This window comes from Rhinopithecus roxellana, chromosome 18 (assembly GCF_007565055.1).
Source record: "Rhinopithecus roxellana isolate Shanxi Qingling chromosome 18, ASM756505v1, whole genome shotgun sequence".
In the NCBI taxonomy this organism is placed as follows: Eukaryota; Metazoa; Chordata; class Mammalia; order Primates; family Cercopithecidae; genus Rhinopithecus; species Rhinopithecus roxellana.
The window spans coordinates 28,354,465-28,378,959 of NC_044566.1; the positions used below are offsets into that span (position 1 = coordinate 28,354,465).

At 41.5% G+C, this 24,495-nt stretch overlaps 1 protein-coding gene across 1 annotated transcript; it reads left to right on the forward strand.

Annotated features, from left to right (window-relative positions):
• Positions 1 to 4,675: 4,675 nt before the first annotated feature.
• On the forward strand, positions 4,676 to 24,295 carry COMMD6 (COMM domain containing 6). Its single transcript, XM_010358286.2, has 4 exons — positions 4,676 to 4,831; positions 4,920 to 4,931; positions 20,569 to 20,721; positions 24,092 to 24,295. Exons 1-4 carry the CDS (start codon positions 4,790 to 4,792, stop codon positions 24,140 to 24,142), a joined length of 258 nt encoding a protein of 85 aa, XP_010356588.1. The 5' UTR covers positions 4,676 to 4,789; the 3' UTR covers positions 24,143 to 24,295.
• The last annotated feature ends 200 nt before the right edge of the window (positions 24,296 to 24,495 follow it).

Genomic DNA, 24,495 nt, shown 5'->3' on the forward strand with positions numbered 1-24,495 from the left:
TCTTAATGGAGTCACTTGTGTTAAAAAGAAAAAAGGTCCAGGTGCAGTCGCTCGTGCCTGTAATCCCAGTACTTTGGGAGGCTGGGGTAGGTGGATCACCTAAGGTCAGGAGTTTGAGACCAGATGGACCAATAGGTGAAACCCTGTCTGTACTAAAAATACAAAATTAGCTGGGTGTGGTGGTGCCTGCCTGTAATCCCAGCTACTTGAGAGGCTAAGGCAGGAGAATCGCTTGAATTCAGGAGGCAGATGTTGCAGTGAGCCAAGACCGCACCATTGCATTCCAGCCCGGGCAACAAGAGCAAAACTCTGTATCAAAAAAAGGAAAAGAAACTTTGACAAATAGAGCTGGGAAAGGCCATGAGAGAGCTTTCATGCATAAATGCCAGATAACAAAAACTATCACAAAAGACTCTGCCAAAACAACAACCTTGCACAAAGGCCGTTGCACCCTTACACAAAAAATATATTTGCAAGGTCATCTGCCCGGCAACTGCCTATCCAGCCACTGACTGGCATCACTCTTGTTATTAATACTTGTAGGCAAGGATAATTATCACAAAACAATTATGTAATCCTAATTTTTCCATTAAAAACCTTTGTCTTCCTTTACCTCCTTGAATATGCACATAGTTTACTATGGCATATGTATTTCCACTGCAGTGCCCTATGCGCGAATAAATATTTTCTTTTAGAGAGCCTCTGTTATTTAAACATGCAACATAACATATTCATAAATTCTGGGTATTAGAAAGTAACATATTTGGGGGGGCCATTAGTCTGCATACCATATCCATTGATTACACAGGATAGTGCATTGTAATACAGTATAGTAAATATGTTGAGTGCACATTCATTGATTACACAGGATAGTGCATTGTAATACAGTATAGTAAATATGTTGAGTGCACATTTATTTTGTTTCCCTCGTATATTTTCATCCAAGCTTTGTTGCATCATTCTCACCTCCATCTCCTATAGAGCATGTCTTTTCACCCCTTTTGCTTCCAGTGACTCTACCAATCACACAACTCTACCCCTTATGAACACAGCAGGAGCATGGGCAAAAATAATAACACATCACTCCAGACCCAGTAGTAGTCCAAGCAGATCAACTAGAGTCCTTCTCTGAGAATTGAGATGGATGGGCAGCTTCCTCTTTCTCCTTGGATCATGAGTCCTAATGGCTGTGAACCCAGATGTTGGTGGTCATATGTCTATATATACACACTACTCTCCAACAACGTATGGTGAAGCTGAAGAGACCGAAGCCAGCAGACAGGCAGATGGCTGGACCATAACTGAGAAGTGGAGATGGGGCACTTTTACTATTCAAACCTCACAATTCTGTTGACCCTGCAGCTGGCTCCACCACTACGTGTCAGAGGCTGCCTCTGTGAGACAATAATTTCTGCTACTTTGCTTAGGCTAGCTCGAGTTAGAATTTCAGTTGACTCTTGAACAACATGGGTTTGAACTGTGTTGGTGAGATTTTTTTTAAAACCAACCACAGATCAAAGTTGCTATACTCCCGGGATGCTAAACCCACAAATAGGGAGGCAGAATTTTCCTGCACTCAAGTTCAGCAGGACAGAATGCAGGACTTGAGTATATGCAGATTTTTGTACATTGTCATCTGCCTTAATTGGTCCTGGAGCCAATCTCTGAGGATACTGAGGGACAACTGCATATCACTTGGCACAAAAAAGCCTTAAAATAAACACTTAAATTGAAGCATTGCCTGCTTCCTGAGTATCAATTTCGTTTTCTACATTACACCATAATGCTCATGAGATCGGAGTTTATGCCATAGTTCTATGGATTTCTTCCTATGCATGTGATAGTACTAGGCTTACTGTAAGAGCTCCAAAAATATTTTATGACATATGCTCTACTTATATGTCATTACGTAAAAATAAAACAAAATTATACTCATGCATTTTTAATATTAGCATTTTTTGACTCTGTTCATAACATCTGTGTTTTCCAACTACGAAGTTTGTGTAAGTGATGTCTTGTAAGATGGAGGTCTGAAACATAAACAGTTTATCATATGTGTTGCTGGAGTAACAATTGGCAGAGATTGCCCTATACTCTAATGACATTTTACTCTCCCCAAATCAGATCGATAGGTTTTTGAAGTGCACTCATGTTGAATTAGAACAATAATAAACAGTTTTTAAAGAAATGCATGAAAAATAAAAAGAAATAACAAAAATTACCTTTTAAAATACATATCTTTTCACCTTTTTGAAGCATTTTTACAATGTTAAGGGGTGTGTGTGTGTGTGTGTGTGTGTGTGTGTGTGTGTATTTACCACCCCCTTACCATGATGACAACAAGAACTCAAGAAAAAGATTTCCTGGGGCTGGGCATGGTGACTCATGCCTGTAATGGGAGGCCGAGGTGGGTGGACTTCCTGAGCTCAGGTGTTCAAGACCAGCCTGGGCAACACGGTAAAATCCCATCTCTACTAAAATACAAAAAAACAGCTGGGCATGGTGGCATGCACCTGTAATCCCAGCTACTTGGGAGGCTGAGGCAGAATCACTTGAAGCTGGAAGTTGGAGGTTGCAGTGAGGTGAGATTGCATCACTGCTTTCCAGCCTGGGCAACAGAGCGAGACTCTGTCTCATAAAAAAAAAAAAAAAAGTCCTGGTAAAATGAACCAATGCACTGACCAGCTGGATGCACCACAGTGTTCTTTCTTTTCATCTGACTTCCTTAGAGAAGAAATCATCTGATTCATTCAGAGACTATCATCCCAAGCTAATTAGTACATTTAATCACGTCCAATAACCTTGAGTCAGTGGGGGTTTCTGTTTGTTTGTTTTTCGTTTTTTGGCCTAGTATCTGAGTGCTACATGCCAGGGACATTTTTAGGTGCTTAACATGCATTAACTAATGTAATTCTCCAACAACCTATGAGGGTATTTGAGGTAAGCATTTTTCTAAAAATGCCCTCCTCCAAAGATTTCCATCTTGATTACTCATTGAAACAGTAATTTAGGTATTGATCTGAAGGGACTTTACAAACATAATTAAAATTTATGTACCTTAAGATAGAAAGAGGCCAGGTACGGTGGCTCATGGCTGTAATCCCAGTACTTTGGGAGGCCAAGGCCCGAGGTGGGTGGATTACTTGAGGACAGGAGTTCGAGATCAGCCTGCCCAACATGGAGAGATCCCATCTCTACTAAAAATACGAAAGTTAGCCAGGCATGGTGACGCATGTCTGTAATCTCAGCTACTCAAAAAGGCTGAGGCAGGAGAATTGTTTGAACCTGGGAGGCAGAGGTTGCAGTGAGCTTAGATTGCGCCACTGTACTCCAGCCTGGGTGACAGAGTGAGACTCTGTCTCAAAAAAAAAAAAAAGTTATTCTTAATTATTTGGTTATACCTGATCTAATAATTATTTCAGCCCTTAGAAATGAGAATTTTTTCAGGCTAGAGTCAGAGAGATGTGACAAAAGAAGGAAGAGGAACAGGAGAGATCATACAGAAAGGGAGATCAGAGAGATTTAAAGTGTGAGGAGGACTTGATGTGCCCTTCCTGGTTTCAAAGATGGAGGAAGGAGCCACAAGCCAAGGAATGCAGATGGCCTCTAGGAGCTGGGAATTCCCATCTGAAAGCCAGCAAGGAAACTGCCCAGAACTGAACTCTGCCAACAAGCTGAATGAGCTTGAAAGCAGATCCGCACCCTCGCCCCCATCCTCCACCCAAACCCCACCACCCCCGAACCTTCATTGAGGAACACAGTCCTGATGACCCTTTACCGGTGCAGTTCTAGACTAGAGGAGACTAAAGAGACACGATCACCAAATTCAAGACGACCCTTTGATTAGATTCTGTTTGTGGATGGTGTAAGGAATAACTTTAAAGAATGTTGTTGAAACAAGTGGGGAAATTTTAATTTGGCCTATTAGAGAATAGTATTTTATCAATGTTAAATTTCCTGAATGTGATAGTTGAATTGTGGTTATTTAGAAGAATGTCCTAGTTCTTAGGAGACAACATGCTTAAACATTTAGGAGTGAAGTATCATCCTTAATATAAGCCGATATAAAGCAAATGTGTACAATGCGAACAGCTGGTGAATCTAGATGAAGGGTATATAGGTGTTCATTGAATTATTTTTTGCAATTTTTCTGAAAAAAATTTTTCAAAATAAAAAGTTGGCGGGAAATAAAAATCACTGTGGATACTTTGTGTAGCATGGATTTGAGGTAAATAGGAAAGAAGTGGGAAGACAAGATGAGAAGGTATTCCGCAGCCAGACTGAGGGCTGGGATACAAGAGGAACAGCAGGGATAATGGAAAGCATCCCCCGCCCACAGCTAGGCCGGCGAAGTAGCTCATCCTGTAACTGTGGTTCCCACAGGCTTCCCTTGCAGGGTCAGGGGTGTGGTCGCCCAGCTGCTTTCGAATTTGGTTGGGATTGAGGACCGGCGCCTCGGGATGCTTTGCCCCGCCCCGCTCCAGATTGGAAGAGCCCACGTGTCAGTGTTAGATGGGGGAAGCGGCATCATAAATTTAATTAGCGCTTCTCTTCTCAAAGTATCTCCCAAATCTTTGGCCTTTTTCCATAACATAATTTTCTTTTAGGTCAATGTCTCTTTAAAATTGATGTTTAATTAAGAAAAAGTGTGAGTCACATAAAGGTGCTTTTTCAGCTTCCCCCGCTACGTCAGCCCCATGCGCCAGGCCGCGAGAGGCGGGACGTGGAAGCGGAAGTGCTGGTCGGGGGCGTTCTCTTGAGTCCGGGGCGCAACTAGCGGACGCTGCCCATGGAGGCGTCTAGCGACCCGCAGCTGGATGCTAAGTCCGAGGTGAGTGCCAACCTGTGAGGAGAGCGGGCAGCGAGGCTCTGGAGCAAGAAAGATGTTTCTCTAAATTGTGTTTCTGCTTCCGTTTCAGGTCACCAACCAGGTGAGTGAACGGCCGCCCCGCCCTGTCCTCCGCCGGCCCGCCTCCCACGGCCGCGAGACCGTGCCACCCTGAGCCTTCCCCAGGTCTCCCCGAGTCTTGTGTCCGGGAGCCGGTGACCTTCAGTCCGCCCCCTGCGTTGCTCCTTCTCCTTTGCACCTGAGCCGGTAGCCGTTGCCATTGTAATGAAAGCTCCTCTTCCCCACCCCGCACTAGCCCAAAGAATGCAGATCAGGGATTGTTGGGCTTTGATTAGGCGTCATTTATTCAAAGCTAGGAACACCGTATTTTAAAGTGTGATGGGCCGGGCGCGGTGGCTCAAGCCTGTAATCCCAGCACTTTGGGAGGCCGAGACGGGCGGATCACGAGGTCAGGAGATCGAGACCATCCTGGCTAACACGGTGAAACCCCGTCTCTACTAAAAACTACAAAAAACTAGCCGGGCGAGGTGGCGGCGCCTGTAGTCCCAGCTACTTGGGAGGCTGAGGCAGGAGAATGGCGTGAACCCGGGAGCCGGAGCTTGCAGTGAGCTGAGATCTGGCCACAGCACTCCAGCCTGGGTGACAGAGCGAGACTCTGTCTCAAAATAAATAAATAAATAAATAAAGTGTGATGGACATAGAAGAAGTTATGAAAATTTTCAGAGATAGCATCGCAAACATTTTCTTAGTCTCTAAAAAATGTTATTTTTGAAAATGAAGTATAGCATTTTAGCCTTTTAGAGTATGCATTTTTAATGCTAGGAATATGAATTTGACTTTTAAAGTATATGTTAGCCCCATTTCCTTTTCAAGTGCTGCTTTGCTGTTTTAGCTAATAAACTATTTCTAGGCAACTAATTTATAACACTTCCCAGAATAGGAATACTAAAACTAGAGTATTTTTAGGCCAGGAGTTACCCAATTCCATACAAAATGTAAGAAAGGGATGAGATAAGAAATAATTAGAATACAGGGGCTGAGAGAGGTGTCCATTAACTGCTGTCTGTCATTTTTCTCTAACTGACTTTGCCTGGGAAGTAGGGGAAGTCAGCTGTCAACCGTCTACCTGGCTTTGCTTAGTTATATAACTTAGTGCGTTTTGAGTCGATCTTTCATAAGTCATTTTATCCATTCTCTTACGTTAAGTTTCGTATTTAAGATATTCTGAAACAGAATTAAACTAATTATGGGGTTTTTTAAGTTGAACTCTTTTTGGCTTAAACACAAATTTATTATCTTATAGTTATGGAAGTCAGAAGTCCTAAACTAGTCGTATGGGGCTAAAATCGAGGTATCTGCAGGGCTGTGTTCCGTCTGAGGCGGTAGGGGAGATTGTTTCCTCCTTGGCTTGTGGCCTCTGCTTCCGTCTTCAAAGCACATCATTCCAGCCTCTGCTTCCATTGTCACATTGCCTTCTGACTCTGACCCTTTTTCCTCCCTCTTACAAGGACCCTTTCGATTACATTAGGCCTACCTGGATAATCCAGGAAAATCTCCACATCTCCAAGTCCTTAATTTTGTCACATCTACCAATACTGTTTTGTTGCCTAAGGTAACATATTCATAGATTTTGAGGATTAGCATGTGGACATATTTGGGAGGGCCATTATTCAGCCTACTGCACATCCTTCTATGCAGTCATTCACAGATTATGAGTGTTTGCATAGAAAAAGCCAAGATCATTTACAAACAGGTTATTAGATTTAATGTGAGAGTTCAGCAAGGTGATTCCATTGTTGAACGTTACTTAGTTCAGATAAAAAGAGTTGGAAAATATAATTTTAAAGATGTCATTTATAACATGAAGAAGCTATAGGCCGGTCGTGGTGGCTCACGACTGTAAGCTCAGGGCTTTGGGAGGATTGCTTGAGGCCAGCAGTTTGAGACCAGAGTGGGCAACATAGCAAGACCTTATCTCTATAAAAATAAAAAAATTATTCAGGTGTGGAGGCACAGACCTGTAGTACTAGCTACTCAGGAGGCTGAGATGAGAAGATCTCCTGAGCCCAGGAGTTTGAGGCAGCAGTGAGCTTTAATTACACCACTGCAGTCCAGCCCGAGTGACAGAGTGAGACTCCATCTCTTAAAAAAAAATTGCAGAGTACCTTGCAATAAATCTAACAAAAGATATTTAAAAGTTTTATGAAGAAAATTACAAAAAGTGGTAGACTTTTACTTTGTGGTCCAGCTCATAAGGAGCTTGGAAGTCATCACCCTGTCCTAGCAACAAGGAAAAGCTGAACAAACTGAAAAATCAGCAACTCCTCTTGGATCTGTCAGAGAAGCGCGATCACAGGGTAAATTGCCGTCCCCCGAATTAGTGAGACAGACTGTGAAGACAGAGAACCACAACTTAGAGCAAAAGCTCCACAGAAACCAATGCCTGAACTGAAATTGATGGATTGCTGCAGGCTCCCATCTCTCCCTCACACCTGACATACAGTCATATCAGCATATTGTTTTCTCTCGCTCTAAATGCACCACCTCTTGCTGCCACCTGGGTTCAAGCCGCCATTCTCTTTCCTGGAATACTGCAGTAGCCTGGTAACAGGGTCCCCCAACTTTCTTAAACTTTGTGCCTCACCAGGCAGTCTGGATGAGCTTTTTGTAATCCAAGTTAGACCAGGTATCTCTGCTACTCAGAGCTTTTTAAGAGATTCTTGTCACACTGGAAAAAAGTCGTAGGTATTTACTGTGGCCTACAGGGCCCTTTGAAGATGGATTCCTTATCTCTTACCACTCTTCCTAGCTCATGCCCCTCCAGCTACCTGGGCCTCATTGTTCCCTGAACACACCAAGCATGCTGCTCCCTCAGTCCAGAACGTTCTTTTCTCCAGATCCTGTGACTTTTTCTTCATTTTATTCGAGTCTCTTTCTGTTCAAAAGCCACATGAAAGAGGTCTTCCCAGGTTCTATCTAAATAGCCTTTCTTGTCACCCTGTCACCTTACCCTGCATTTCATCACACTATAATGCTACCATTTCATTATACTTTTGTTTATTGTCTGCCTTCCCCACTAGAATTCTGAAGGTCGGGAACTATGCTTTATTTTTGACTTCCCTAATGCTTAGAATATAGTATTGCTTAGTATATACTGAATAGTGAGGCCTCCCTCCCTTACTCAAAACATATGGGAATTGCCAATTTTATAGACAGTTTTTATAGTCATGTTTTTATATTACTAGTAACTTCAGCCTCCACGTCAATTTTTAGTGTGACAACAGCTAATTTGTTTACCTTTTTATATATTTACTTCCTGATTATTCTTTTTACTTCTGGATGTTTTTATATTTCCTTTTTTACTACTAGCTTTTTGTTTCTTTATATATTTTGCTTTTTCAATACTTCATCATACAATAATTTTGGGGCTACCGTACCTTGTTTCATTCTTAACATTCTTCATAGTGGTAAGTGTTCTTTGTTCTGATTTTTTCTTTTATATTCTTGTATTTTTAAAATCTTTGCAGTTCACTCCTACTTAAGATGAAACCACGATTGTTAGAAGGTTTGCTTTCATTTTGCATTTAAATGTTGAGGTTGGAATTTTGGAAATTATCTTATAAATCTAGTCCTAGCTTTCTTTCAATTGTGAAGACTGACTTTGCACAGTGTCTTGATGGCAGGTCTCCCTGTTTCCTCACCTGACAGTTTCACTGTTTTAATAGTCAGTGGAACTCAGCATTGCACGCCTTCTTTGCTTTTCTGCTTGAAATCTTCTAGTTTTATTTCAGATTCTGAGAAACAAATAGGCACCCCTTTACTCTGCCACTTTAATGTGGATGGTAAAAATGTAACTTCTTCCATCAAGGAGTTGTAGAGTCGAAATACTGTTAAGAATAAGAAATTTTTTACTTATTTCTTACTCAAACATTTAGGGGAGGGAAGCCCAGGTAGAAGAATCGCTTGAACCCAGGAGGTCTAGGCTGCAGTGAGTCATGTTCATGCCACTGCCACTCCAGCCTGAGCAACAGCCTGAGATCCTGTCTGGAAAAAAAAAAAAAGGAAAATGAATTCGAGGTTCAATTTTTGGTTGTCACTATTGAACTGGAATTAAAACTCTCTCTACTCATGAACTCTCCTGAGTTCTGTTCTTGGATTTTTAGCCTATTTCTGAACATTCCTGTTGAGATATCCCTAGTATCATCTCATAATGATACTTTTGGACTGGATACCTCAGCATTCTCCCAGTTATCCAAGCTCAAATTTTTATAATTTTCTATAAACAACTATGGTTGTATCTTGTAGGCAATCATCAAGACCTAGCAATGCATCCTTCTTATGATCAGTTTAGTCCTACTTGTCACCAGCTTAGTTCAGGCACGTATATAACTTGGTGTCCCGACCTGCAGGACAGTCGAACGGGCCCTGGAAGGGGGAGTGGGAATGGAGGAGACAAGAAAACACAAGAAATGGAGACAAGACAAACAGCCTGATCAAGTCTCGTTTATTGAGTGTAGGGTCATGCCTTATATAGGCTGGCAGGGGAAGAGGTTGGGCCAGGGCGGTGATAGGGGCCGGATCTTCTCAAATTACAATCGCGCATGCGCCGTGGGTTTGTACTTTTCCCGGGCGCGGGATCGCACCTGCGCCCTGGGCTGCATATCTTCCTGGGCGGGAAAATGTTTGCGCGCGCGCGGGAAAGGTTGGCGCGCGCGGGAAAGGTTGGCGCGCGGGAACAGTTTTGGCGCGCGCGGGAGAAACTTAGGCGCGCGCGGGAGAAACTTTGGGCGCGCGCGGGAAGGGTTTATAAATAAAGAACCCGGGAATGCGCCCTCTTGTCTCCGCTTTGCGGAGATCAAGCAACAGAGGTCGGCTAATTCCGGGCCTCATGGCTCCGGACAGGTCCCCCTTTTTTATATATAATTATGGCTAGAAGATTGTCCCTCGGGAACTGCGCCTGTCTTAGGTTGGAGTAATGCATCTCATCACTGGTACCCGTCATGGGATTAGGCAGTAGCTTATGACGGCCCTCCTGTCTTAGGTTAGTGAGAGATGATACTCTCTTACCCGTCATTGGCTGTCCAGTTCAGCGCATAGGGAAGGTGGTCATAATGGGTGTGAGTATGAACCACCGCGATCTTCTTGTTCTAGGCGATGATAATGGACCTGTATAGGCTTCGCTTGGATAGCCTCGACTTGTTGCTTAATGAATGTCATGAGCTTATTGAAAACCAAAGGTCCTACAGAGAGTAAAAGCAATAGGCAAAGCAGGGGGCCCAGGAATGGCATAAGATAGGGAAGGAGTCCATGGAACCCAGTCCAAAACGGGTTATCGGTTATTTCCTTTCGTCGTTTTTCTAGGTCTTCTTGTAGACGCCTGATTTTGTCCCTGACGATCCCGGATTTGTTGGCATAAAAACAGCACTTCTCCTGTAAAGCCAAGCAGATGCCTCCCTGTTCTGCAGTTAGTAAATCTAGGCCTCTTCTATTTTGGAGCACTACTTCTGCCAGAGAATCTACCTGATCTTGTAAATCTTGTATAGTACTCGAAATGGCCTGCATATCTGAGATCAGTTGGCGAGACAATTTGGTGTATTGAGTAACAGAAACCCCTAGGCCTGTAGCCCCAGTTGCTACGGCAGTAGTTATGCCTAATCCTGCAAGTAAGGGGATAAATTGTATTGCCCTTTTGTTTCTTCCTAAAAAGTGATCTATAGCTGGGATAGGTACAGGTTCATCTCCAGGGATAATGTCTATGTCAGGTAAAAGTGTGGCTAAGACACAGCGTCCTGTCCAGTTAGTAGGTAAATAGGTATAAGCCCTATTATTGCCACATATAAAAACCGAGCTGTTTGGGGCACACAGCGATTGGAAAATATTTACTATGGTGGAACAATTATTGAATTGATTGAATCCTACATCGAGGTCGTAAGTGTTATTAAGGGGAGGGGAGTAGATGCAAGAGGAACTAGGAAATTCTAAAGGCTGTACTTTAAGGGGAGGAATTATGGTGCAAGGGGTATTGGATGTATAATTTAAGTTATTACTGGGTATGGCAAGAGGAACGGGATCTCCTGATTGCAGACACAGCCAGCAGTCATCAGCCAGACTAGAGTTGGAATTGTTAAGCAGGTTATGAGTAGCCGTGAGGAGGGCAAAGGTCTGGGCATCAATTTTCTCTTTCCCTCGGGCTTTGGGCAAGGCCAAGGGGTGGTAGTGAATTTCCGGGTACAGGGACCTTTGCAACTCTTCAAGTTTTTTGTATACCCTAATTTCTCGGACCTTCTCTTGTGGTCCTCCTCCGTCAGAGGTATGAAGAGGGGGGTGAATATTCCAGCAGACAGGCTGTCCTACAGTTCCAGTACAGCCAGCTGATATAAGGTTATTGGTACTTCCTACAACTGTAGGGACACTATTGGCCCCTATAGTAGGGGTTCTAGATCTTGTTAGGATAGCAGTATAGTATGTTTTACCGCCAGAGGTACATTCTAAATAAGTAGTGTAGCAGGAACTATGCATAGCAGTCTCAAATGTGTCACAAGGGCAGGTTGTGGTATCCCCTCCACTAAATATTCTTGGGGTTGACACACACCTCCACTTAAGAGAGTCACTAGACAGGTATGCTGTGTAAGCGGAGCAGGACACAGCTGAGATGTACGTATTTGGAAGGGAGGTCACATATCCCCCCAAACAATCACAGGGCTTACCGTATCGTTGTCGTATATATTTACGGGCCTCATGGGGATTACCAAAGCCGGCATATACCTGGAGTGCTTGGCAAATCAGCACCATGGTCCAGAGGGGCTTGTAGTTGAAGTTCATCTCTGCAATAGAGGAAAAGAGTACTCTCAGGGAGAAAATCACTCCCTGGATTGGTTATTATTAGGTACCTGTCTTACCAGTCGCTCTGGTAGCCATCTGGCTGCATCATGAGTTTGAGAAAAAACACAAACTGAGCCTCTTCCCCAGATTAACACTGGGTCTGGACCATGCCATGTGTTGTCTAAGGGGTCTTTCCATTTAACCGTGGCAAATTGTTTTTTGGACTCGGAATGCCAAAATCGATCGGCTGCTGATCTGTTCAGGTTGTCCAAATTTAAAAAATTTAAAATAAAAAGTGTGTGATTAAGGATATTTCTAGGGGTGCCCTTAGTAGGGTACCATTCTCCCCTTTTTATTTTGTCAATGGTGGTTTTTAAGGATAGGTGTGTTCTTTCAACTATTCCTTGTCCTTGAGGGTTATAGGGAATTCCAGTAATGTGTTTTATTTGTAATTTAAGACAAAAGTCTTGAAAGGCTTTGGATGTATAACCAGGACCATTGTCTGTTTTTAGTTGTTTAGGCTTTCCAACTATGGAAAAACAGTGTAGTAAATGAGCTATGACATGTTTGGTAGCTTCGCCTGTTTGTAGGGTGGCCAGTATAAATCCACTAAATGTATCTATACATACATGGATGTATTTTAAGTTACCGAATTCTGAATAATGAGTGACATCCATTTGCCAAATCATGTTGGGAACTAGTCCTCTTGGGTTAATTCCTAAGTGAGGGACTGGCAGGTATGTTATACAGGTCTGACATTGTTTAACTATTTGTCTTGCTTGTTCTCTAGTTATTTTAAACATCAGTCTCAAAGTTTGAGCATTAAGATGGTGTAAGGCATGAATAGCCTGTGCTTGGGCTAGGTTTGTATTTGTAGCTATGGCTACCGTCTTGGTTGCCATATCAGCCAGTTGATTGCCCTGGGATAGAGGTCCTGGTAATCCTGAATGAGCTCTAATATGTCCAAGAAAGAAAGGTGTTGATCTGTCATGTATTAATTGTTGGCATTGTAAAAATAACTTGGCTGTGTCTGAGACATGTTTGATTTGTGCTACGGTCTCAAGTAAAGATATTGAGTGAGCTAAATATGCACTGTCAGTATAAATATTAAGGGCCTGATTAGGGAAGGCTGACAGTACTGCGATTAGGGCCTGCAATTCTACTAGCTGAGCTGAAGTATGGCTGGTTTTGAATTTAACAGTGGTGTCTGCAAAGGTGTATGCAGCAGTTCCTGTGGATGACCCATCAGTGAATACTAATAAGGCATTGTCTAAAGGTGTTTTACTGGTAACATGAGGGAAGACAAAAGCATGCAGCTTACAAAATTGAATAAGCCTGTTTGGTGGATAATGGTTATCTAAGTTGCCAGCATAAGAGGCGCAAGCAATCGGCCACGTTTCAGTATTTTGCATCAACCAATGGATTTGTGGCTTAGAATAAGGTTTTATGATCATAGAGGGTTCAATTCCAAAATATTTTTTGCTATTGTCTCTCCCTAGAATAATTAAATCTGCTATGGCATCATAATAGGGGAGTAATACCTTTTTGGGAGATGAAGGCAAGTGGACCCACATAATAGGGTTATTTTGCCAGAATAAACCAGTAGGTGTTAGTGTTGTGTTAAATATTAAAAGGGTTAATGGCTGTGAATAGTCTATGTTAGTAACAAATTGCTCAGCAATGGCTGCCTCTACTTTATTAAGTGATAAAAGAGCTTCTTTTGATAACGACCTAAGGGACTTAGGGCTGGGGTCACCTCTCAGGGTGTCGAATAAGGGTTTTAAGTCTCCTGTGGTGAGTTTTAAGTAGGGCCGAAGCCAATTTATGTCTCCAAGGAGCTTTTGGAAATCATTGAGGGTTTGTAACTTATCTTTACGGATAACGGCCTTTTGATTTGTAATTTTAGGTCCATTTATTTGAAAACCTAAATATGTATAAGGGTCTTGTAGTTGTATTTTTTCTGGAGCTATTTGTAAACCCGCCGTGGTTAGTTCTTGCTTGAGTTGAGCAAAACACTGTAAAACTTGTTCTCCCATTTTTCCTGCTATAAGAATGTCATCCATATAGTGTATAATATACATTTGTTTCCATGTCTCTCTAACTGAGTGTATGGCCGTAGCCACATATTTTTGACACAAGGTGGGACTGTTGGCCATACCTTGAGGTAACACTTTCCATTGGTATCGTTTCATTGGTTCTTTGAAATTTACAGATGGTAAGCTAAAGGCGAATCGTTTTTGGTCAGTAGGATGAAGGGGAATTGTAAAAAAGCAATCTTTAAGGTCTATGATAATTTTAAAATATCCTTGAGGGATTGCTACCGGAGAGGGTAGCCCTGGCTGTAAGGCGCCCATAAGGACCATAGTAGCATTTACTGCTCTTAGATCTTGTAAGAGTCTCCAATTTCCAGATTTCTTTTTTATGACGAATATGGGGGTGTTCCAAGGAGAGTTGCTTTCTGTGATGTGTCCTGCCTCTAATTGTTCCTGCACTAACTGTTGGGCAGCGGCAAGCTTCTCATTGGTTAGTGGCCATTGATCAACCCAAACGGGTTCATCTGACTTCCAAGTGATTGGATCAGCAAATTTTTGGGGTGCAGGCATGTCAATGGCCACGGTTAAAAATTTCCAAGCCTCATTTTATCCAATTTTCCTATGGCTGGGATTGGCTGTAAAATGCCATCTTCTCTTTTTCCTAACCCTTTTCCAGGGTGGTAGCCCTGAGCCAACATTTGTGCAGTGACTATATCATTTGGGCTACCCATCATGACCCTCATTTGGGAGAGAAGATCTCTACCCCAAAGGTTAACAGGCAAATCAGGGATAACAAATGGCTTAATGAGACCGGAATTACTTTCTTGATCTCTCCAGGTGAGATATTTGGAACTTTGTCTAGGGTTATTACTTTGCCCGATTCCTCGTAAATTTGTTAAGGTCTCTGAAGTGGGCCAACTGGAGGGCCAATCTTGCTCTTTAATAATTGTTACATCGGCCCCTGTGTCTATCAGTCCTGTAAATAACTTTCCGTCTAGCCACAAGGTGAGAGAGGGTTTTTGATTAGTAATGGGCTGTACCCAGTAGATGTCTGAGGATCCGAATCCTCCCTTTCCCCTTAGGGGCGATTGGACTTTATTAACTGTTTTTAGCAATGGTAACAGGAGTAACTGCGCTATTCTATCCCCTTGAGGAATGATAATGATGTTGTCAATAGCCTTGGCCATGATTTTGATTTCTCCTATATAATCACTATCCACTATTCCTGGAAAGACCTGTAGGCCTTTCATGATGACGCTGCTTCTTCCCAGGATTAATCCAAACATGTTTGAGGGTAGGGGCCCATATATACCCGTACTTAGGGCCTGAGGTCCCATTTCAGGGGTTAATACTGTGTGGGAGGTGGAACAGAGGTCCAATCCTGCGCTTCCTGGGGTTGCTCTACTAAGCTGTGAAACGGATTGTTGTTGGTTGGTACAAAACTGACCGCCCCATAAGCTTGTTTCGGGGCCTGGGGCCGGCCCCTCAATCCGTTTCCCTGTTGAGGTGTTAGGGGATTTCCTTGATTGTCAATTTTAGATTTACATTCATTGGACCAATGTTTTCCTCTTTTACACCTAGGGCAGAGGCCTGGAGCTTTTGCCTCTAAGGTCTTAGCTAGCTCTCCCTTACAATCCCTAGCGAAGTGTCCCAATTTTCCACACTTGAAGCACCCCTTGCTATTCTTATTTTTACTGGCGAGGAAGTCTTTTACGGTTTGTCCACTAAAGGCAGCAGCCATAGCCAAACCCTGTTGATATGAGGGCCCTATGTCTGAACAGAGGCGGATGTAACCTGTTAAGTCTGTTTTCTTTCTATAAGGTCTGATTGCTGCCTGACAAGCCGGGTTAGCGTTTTCGTAAGCTAGCTGTTTTACATAATCCACCCCTGCCTCGGCATTTCCAAATATTCTGCTGGCTGTGGTTAAAAGTCTATGTACAAAGTCTGCAAAAGGCTCATCAGGTCCTTGTTTGACCCCCGTGAGCGAGGCTCCTGGATCCCCCTTAACAGGAAGTTTTCTCCAGGCTTTGGTAGCCGCTGCCTGGATTTGAGAAAACAGTCCAGGATCATACTGCATCTGAGCATCGGTTTCTGTGTAATTACCCGAGCCAGTTAGCATATCAAAATCCCAACCATTTCCGGCTTGTTGGTTTCTCTTGGCCGTATCTCTACAATTTTCATAAAATTCTGACTTCCAAATCAGATGGTCGCCTCCGGAAAGAACTGCTCTAACTAAGGTATTCCAATCTATGGGAGTGAGCCAATTTTCGGCCACAGATTCGACTATGGCCAGGGTGTACGGGGCAGTAGCTCCGTATTGCGAGACAGCAGTTTTTAGTTCTTTTATTACAGTAAATTCAAACCCATTGTGGTGTCTCCAGGCTCGACCCTGCGTATCTGTAGTTTCCGTTACTGGAAAAACATCTCGAGGAGAGGAATCCTCCCTATCCCTACTACCAAGCGACCTTCCTTTTGGGACATGCTGTCCGGGTCTCTGAGGGTGAGAGGGTTTCTCTATTCCTTTAGGGTATTGAACGCTCTCACTTCCTGTCCTTAATTTCTGCAATCTAGTGATTAAAGACTGATGTAGTTCTTCGAGCTTTATTTGCTCTTCAAGCTGTGCAATTTTTTCTCTAAGCTCCTCTTTTGGGTCTATTACTGCCATAACTGCGGGGGCAGAAGCCTTATTATAGGGAGGGGGATAAGTAAGAGTTTGTGGCCAGTCAGAATTATAATATTTTGCTGCCCCTTCCTCTAAATTATCCCAGTTTACTTCTGAACAGTTAAGGTTATTTTTACTTTTGCTTTCATTAGTTGTAGGTAAAACTGGGTATTTTTTGAACTTTTCCTTATTTGATGTTTCTATATTTGTCATTGAGGGGACCCCAGCCTCTTCCTCGTCACTTTGTAGAGATATAAGGTCTATTTCTTTATTAGGTATGGGTTTTTCGAGGTCGGTTTGGGAGCTGCCTCTTAATATTTCCTCAGTCTGAGTAACCACTGCCATTACCTCAGGATCTTTTTCTTTTTCCTTTTTATCTATTATATCTCTGATTAGATTCCAATAAGAAAAAGCTGTCACCGGAACCTTTTCTGGTCCAAAAGTACTATAGTAATCTTGAAAACAGTCTCCCACTCTACGCCACCTCTTTACGTCAATGGTCCCTTCTTGTGGAAACCAAGGGCAGGTTTCTTTTACAAAATCAAAAAACTTAAACAAATCATTACTTTTAACCTTTACTCCTCGTGTTTTTAAAGCCTCTTTTAATTGCCCTACATAAATTTGATGCTGGCTTAATTCTTGTCCCATAATCAGACACTATTACTCACCTCTGGTTCCAACGCGGCAGGCTCCCGCGACGTCCGGGGGAATTTCTTTCCACTTTCACTTTCGGCCGACTTTAGTGCCTTCTTCCTCACTTTTTCCCCCGTGTCCAGGTCCCTGTTCAGGCGCCAGGTGTCCCGACCTGCAGGACAGTCGAACGGGCCCTGGAAGGGGGAGTGGGAATGGAGGAGACAAGAAAACACAAGAAATGGAGACAAGACAAACAGCCTGATCAAGTCTCGTTTATTGAGTGTAGGGTCATGCCTTATATAGGCTGGCAGGGGAAGAGGTTGGGCCAGGGCGGTGATAGGGGCCGGATCTTCTCAAATTACAATCGCGCATGCGCCGTGGGTTTGTACTTTTCCCGGGCGCGGGATCGCACCTGCGCCCTGGGCTGCATATCTTCCTGGGCGGGAAAATGTTTGCGCGCGCGCGGGAAAGGTTGGCGCGCGCGGGAAAGGTTGGCGCGCGGGAACAGTTTTGGCGCGCGCGGGAGAAACTTAGGCGCGCGCGGGAGAAACTTAGGCGCGCGCGGGAGAAACTTTGGGCGCGCGCGGGAAGGGTTTATAAATAAAGAACCCGGGAATGCGCCCTCTTGTCTCCGCTTTGCGGAGATCAAGCAACAGAGGTCGGCTAATTCCGGGCCTCATGGCTCCGGACAACTTCAGACTTGGATTATTATGTTCTGCTGCCACCAGATGAATCTCTCTCTCTCTCTTTTTTTTTCCCCCAGAGTTGGGGTCTCGCTCTGTTGCCCAGGCTGGAGTGCAGTGGCATGCTCACAGTTCACTGCAGCCTTGACCTCCTGGGCTCAGGTGGTCCTCCCACTTCATTCTCCCAAGTAGCTGGGACTTATAGATGTGCCCTACCACGCCTGGCTACTTTTTGTACTTTTGTATTTTTTGTAGAGACAGGGCTGTTGCCTAGGCTGGTCTGGAACCCCTGCACTCAAGTGATCCACCTGCCTTGGCCTCCCAAAGTGCTGGAATTACAGGTGTGAGCCACTGTGTCCAGCCTGAATATCCATTAATCAATATTTTGATATCATTCTCTCTATTGAAAAACTTTCAGTGAGTCCCCAATGCCTACAGGGAAAGTTTAAGTGACTTAATATGATAAGTTTTCCATAGGAAGATAAAGGATATAAATGTACTGTGAAAACCTCTGCAAGCTCAATTTGCAAGGAATTACTGGCTTTTTGATCACTTTTGTCAACTTTATTTTTCATATTTCCTTACAAGAGCCATCTACTTTAAGATAGATAAATGTTCTATCCCTAAGCCAAATGTTGACTCTTTTCATCTGTAATTGGTTCCACCCAATATTTATTAAGCATGTATTCTTTGCTAGGTATGCATTTATGGTATATATAAATAAAACACATTTTCCTCTCAATTCCTGTTCTGTTTATTCTTCAAAATGGAGCTTAAAGCCTTCTGTAAAGCTTTCCCTTAACTCCCTAGGCTACAATAAAGCCTTCCTTTCAACCAGAAATGTACTCACTCACTTATATTGCTGTCTCTGGTGTATATATGCAAAAAGTGCACAAAATATGGACAGTTAATGAATTATCTAAAAGTGAACACTCATGTAACCACAAGCAAAAGTCAATAAATGGAGTGTTACCAGTCCCCCAGAAGCCCACCACATGCTCCTCTTCAATCAGCACCCACTTCTCTCCACCCCAAAAGGATAGGCATATTCTTCTCTTTATAGTTTTACCACCTCTTTCTCAAGTTTAAGTGAACAGAATCATAACTTTGGGACTTGTTTTAACATTTTTGGTTTTACGTGTAACTGAATTTCATTTTCATTGCTGTGTAGCATTTCATTTATCCATTTTATTTCTGATGAACATTTGGGTTTTCAGTTTAGGGCTATTACGAGTAAAGCTGCTAGGGACATTTTCATATATGTATCCTATGTATATATTCACAAGTTTTTCTAAGTTCTGTCCCTAGTAGAATTTGGATCATAGTATGTGTAGCTTCAGTTTTACTAGCTAAAGTCAGTTCTTTAATAGATTGGCCCAGTTTATACTTTCACCAACAGCATGTGACACTTCCCATTGTCTCACGTCCTTCCTTGTCAATACTTGGAATTTTCAGACTTAAATTTTTGCCATTTTGGTAGCTGTGTAGTGGTATCTAATTGTGGCTTTAATTCCTTGTTTCTTAAGGTGAGCACATTTTCATAGGTTTATTAGAAATTTGTAGTTATTTTGTGATTTGCCTTTCTTTTTATATGGAGAACTTTTCTTTAAAATGAATTTATACAATCTTTTTACTTACAAAAGATGTTAACCTTTTGTCGGCACCAGCTTGGACTTAATGCTATAGAAGATTGGTGCAAAGCAAGTCTGAGATAGGAGGAATTTTTGGTCCCCCTTTTATAAAAATGGGAGATTTACAAATGCCTTCCCCTATTCCATACCCCAAAAGTCCTAAAATAGAAGATGGGTTATATAACTTTCATGGTTGATTGAGGCATACATGGGAACCATTCCATTGCTTTTCCTCACCATAGTCCTCAAGCTCAAATACTACATTAGTGTAAATAGTGATAAGGTGGTTTGGATTTCATCAGTGTTCATGATAGATATGTGGTAGGATACCTGGTGGGATTTACAAAAATCCTAACTTTTACAAGAAGAAATGTATTAACAAGTGAAGATTTTTGCCCAGTGAGCATTAGTTTTGTAGAAAAAGGTATCAGTCAGTGAGCAAGTACTTTTTGAGTGCCTGCTATGTATCAGGCTAAGCTTTGGAAACAAGACAGACAGTATTTTATCCCTGTATTTTATGTTTTAGAGTCATGTTTTTGAGGCACTATTAGCAGCTGCGTGTTTTATGCCATGGCATCATTTAGCAGTCATTGACAGAAATTAGATTAAAAAGTATTGAAGCAACCAGTAGTCACTAAGCCTATCATCTTTGGAGTCAAACAGACTGGTTTCAGTTCTGATTCCAGAAATGTGTGACCTTATGCACATTACCTAAGCTCTCTGAAGTTGACTTTTGTCACCTGCAAAGTGGAAACAGTAACCTATAATGTTATGTTGATTCAGTGAGGTATTTAATACATGTAAACTGCATAGCACATCACCCGGGGCGTGTATCTGTCATGAACACTGATGAAATCCCAAACTACCTTATCACTATACATGCTAATGTAAGGCTTGAGGATGGAACAGCAAAGTGAACTAAAAGATACTCCAAGCCTGTTAAAGGAAACCAATACTGCCACATCTTCCTTCCACTTCCATTATACATCGGAGGGGAGATTTTTTTCCCCCACTTTTTGCTTTTTTCCATTTTTAACTACGATGGTATTTTCTAACTGCGTTTATATCCCTTATTACCTCTCCATTTTTTCATTTGATTATTGTTCCTCTAGCAATATGAAAAGGAAGATACTTTCTTTAAATATGACCAGCGTTGAAACTAAAAGTTGAGTATGAGTGCAGTAAAATTGAATAAATATCTGCATTCCAGGTAATGTTAACTACTAATGTATTATTTTGTCCTGTCTTATTAAAGCTTGTAGATTTTCAGTGGAAACTGGGTATGGCTGTGAGCTCAGACACTTGCAGATCTCTTAAGTATCCTTATGTTGCAGTGATGCTAAAAGTGGCAGATCATTCAGGCCAAGTAAAGACCAAGTGCTTTGAAATGACGATTCCACAGTTTCAGGTTTGTGATTTAACTCATCCAGTTTTAGCTCATTTTTTCTGTAATCATCACATAAAAAGATGTATACAATTTTTCTTCGGGAAAACTTTAATGGTTTTTATTTGTAGATTGACGTGCTTTACGTTTACTAGTAGTATGTGCAAGAGATGTGAATTTGTCTCCTTTGGGAATTTGATAAATTATTTTCAATATAATGTGCTGAATTTGTGTACTGTGCCATTTGATCACTTGAAAAGTACTCCTCTGAGTATATTTAGGAAATTTTTATCTTCAATGGCAGGATATTTACTTTGCATTTACATGTTTTATTCTTATTCCTTTGGGCTTAATGTTCAAGAATGTTAAGCTAAATGAATCTTTGAATAGCGCTGACCCTGACTTTTCTAACTAATAATGTTTACAAAAGGCAGGTCAGAGCAAGTGTACTTGTTGGCTGGCTTTATCAGCTAGGGACTTAAGTAACTCAGTAGTTTAGAGTTATGTTACCGTATTATCATTCTACCTCTTTTCTGTAACCAAGGGGGAATAAGGGTCGCGGCAGGGAGGTCTATAAATCAGGTTTTCTTTTTGTTTTTTTTTGAGACGGAGTCTCGCCCTGCCGCCCAGGCTGGAATGCAGTGGCACCGTCTTGGCTCACTGCAAGCTCCTCCTCCCGGGTTCACGCCATTCTCCTGCCTCAGCCTCCTGAGTAGCTGGGACTACAGGCGTCTGACACCACATCTGGCTAATTTTTTTGTTTTTTTAGTAGAGACGGGGTTTCACTGTGTTAGCCAGGATGGCCTCGATCTCCTGACCTCGTGATCCACCCGCCTTGGCATCCCAAAGTGCTGGGATTACAGGCGTGAGCCACCATGCCCGGCCAGGTTTTCTTTTAAATGTACATACTGGAGATGTTTTGTCATGAATTTAACTGTCCTGTACAGTTTTGTTTTTGTTTGTGTGGTTTGTTCCTTTTGGTATGAATAGGTAAGAATCTATTCTTAGCACTTACACTAGTACTAACTTAGTACTTACACTTAGTACTTATAACAGCAGTTAGTACTCTAAAAGTCAAAGCAACCATCGTGAATGAAGTGGAAATAAAAAGTGATTCTTCGTAAAATAAACTAAAATTATATTGGTCCTAGGCTTCCTTTTAAAGAAAACTCTTTCATATACCACTTTATGGTATTTTTGATTTCTACTTTTATAAACTATATTTTAAATAATTTCTTTCCCTTTCTTTTTTTCCTTTTTTGAGACACAGTTTCACTCTTGTTGCCCAGGCTGGAGTGCAATGGCATGATTTTGGCTCACTGCAACCTCCGCCTCCCGGTTCAAGTGATTCTCCTGCCTCGGCTTCCTGAGTAGCTGGGATTACAGGCACGCACCACCACGCCCGGCTAATTTTTGTATTTTTAGTAGAGATGTGGTTTCACCATGTTGGCCAGGCTGGTCTCTGAAACTCCTGACCTCAGTTGATCTATCTGCCTCAGCCTCCCAAAGTGCCGGGATTATAGGTGTGAGCCACCATGCTCAGCCTGATTTCTTTATTTAAAATAGATATCCCTGCTTTGAAACAAAAATAATGTTCACAAATTTAACATTATTAGTGTTGATTAGTGTCTTGGAACTGAGACTCAGTGAAAAGGAAATAAATGTATATTGTGATATGGGAATAACATTCAACTAAATATGAGGACTCAGTCAATTTCAAGAGAGAATATATGTTTTGTTTTTTTTTGTAATTCACAGTGCTGGCCTAATTCTTATTCTGTGCAGCATTTGTGCTGTCCTAATTCCACCTCTAGAAATTTTTTCTCATAGGGAAAAAAAGCACAAATGGATTAATTTTTTTCTCAGCTTTATTGAGGTACAGTTGACAAAATTGTGTATTTTGAAGGTTTCACGGTGATGATTTGATAAACATACACATTTCGTAATGATTACCACAGTCACGCTAATTAACACATCCACCTCCACACATAGTTACCTTTTTTTGGGCAGAGAGTGTGTGCGTGTGCGCGCGCGCACGTAAAATCTTTTTTTAGCAAATTTCAAGTAAACAATACAGTATTATTAACTGTAGTCACCATATTGTACATTAGATCTCAGACTTACTCATTTTATAACCAAAAGTTTGTACCTTTTTACTAACATTTCCCCATTGACCCCAGCCTCAGCTCCTGGCAACCTCCAGTCTCCTTTCTGCTTCTGTGAGTTTGACTTTCTTAGATTCCACATAAGTGAGATCATGCAGTATTAGCCTTTCTGTGTCTGGCTTATTTTCACTTTGCATAATGTCCCCCAGATTCATCCATGTTGTTGCAAATGGCAGGATTTCCTTCTTTTTTTATGGCTGTGTGATATTGCATTATGTGTGTATGTATACACATACATAGTATATACATATAATATATACATACATTATAAACATATTAAATGTAAATATACACAAAAACATTTTCATTAGAGGCAACTCTTTTAAAGAGAGTTTTTACATGGGTTAAAACTGACCACAAGATAACCTGTTAATCATATTACATGACTGAGAGCTAAGGAACATTCTTTGAGCTTTTAATTTATATCTGATAACTAAAATTTTGAACATCAATACATATTTTTAAAGAAATAGTTACACTTTGCTTCATTCTGTGACAAATTTGCATATAAATTAAAACAATACAAATCCTCTTAAGTAGCAAAATAAAAAATTAAGACCAAATAAGAAGGAAAATGCAGATGTATAAATCATTAGAAGGTATCCTGATTGCCAAGGTTAAGTTTCAAATTTGTCTCCTAGCTTCCTGGTAGGTACAGGAGAAGACAGAAGAACAATTCGCCTGATTCCTTTCTTACCTGAGATTTACAAGAAGATGACTTCTATAGGAGAACCATTATGCCAGCTTAATTTTTAAATGACAGAGAAATAAGCTCTACCATATAAGCCATTGCTAATGTTGGATCTCTCTTCTAGTAATTGAACCCATAATCTTAAATGAGACAGCCCCTACCACACTGAAATGCAGTTCTTTACTAGATTGAAAGTGTTTTGAGGCCTGGAACCAACCTGTTATTTTTGTTTTTATTTTCAGTGTCTAGGACAGTGCTAGGTATTTAATAAATCTGGTGTGATCTTAAAAGGACTTTCTCGTGTGCTTTTTGAAAAGTTTAGTCATGAGATAATTATCCAACTCTACAGTAGTATTTTTGCTTGCAGTACCAAATTGCACCTGTTTATTTCTTACAGCAACCTTCAGTAATTGAGAATGTAACATTAAAATGCAAACTGAGTATGTTATATAGTCTCTGGTAGTCAGATATAATTAAAATAACTACTTAAATATCTTCTAAAAGCAAAATTAATATTATTTTCCCCATTTCTCTCTAGAATTTCTACAGACAGTTCAAGGAAATTGCTGCAGTTATTGAAACGGTGTGAAGACGGATTCTTTGGTTGATAAACTGCTATCATTCTCAAGTCATGGACTTCACTTTCTGCAACAAAACCACATGAGGATGGAACATTTATTGAATGAAAAATTCACTTTTGGTTTTCCGTTTTTTTAAATAATAAAAATCAGATAAACAGGAATTGGGTAGTGGTAATCAATGCATAACTTTGTGAATGTGCTTTATAAAAGTGACTGAATTAGACAGTTTATAGGGTGTACTTGGTGATAATGTGAATGATATAATCAGACTAACATTTGAATCATTGCTATTGGAGGCAGCACAAATTTATGTTAACAACAGTAGTTTAAAAACTTGTACTGGATGGAACCCATTTTATAA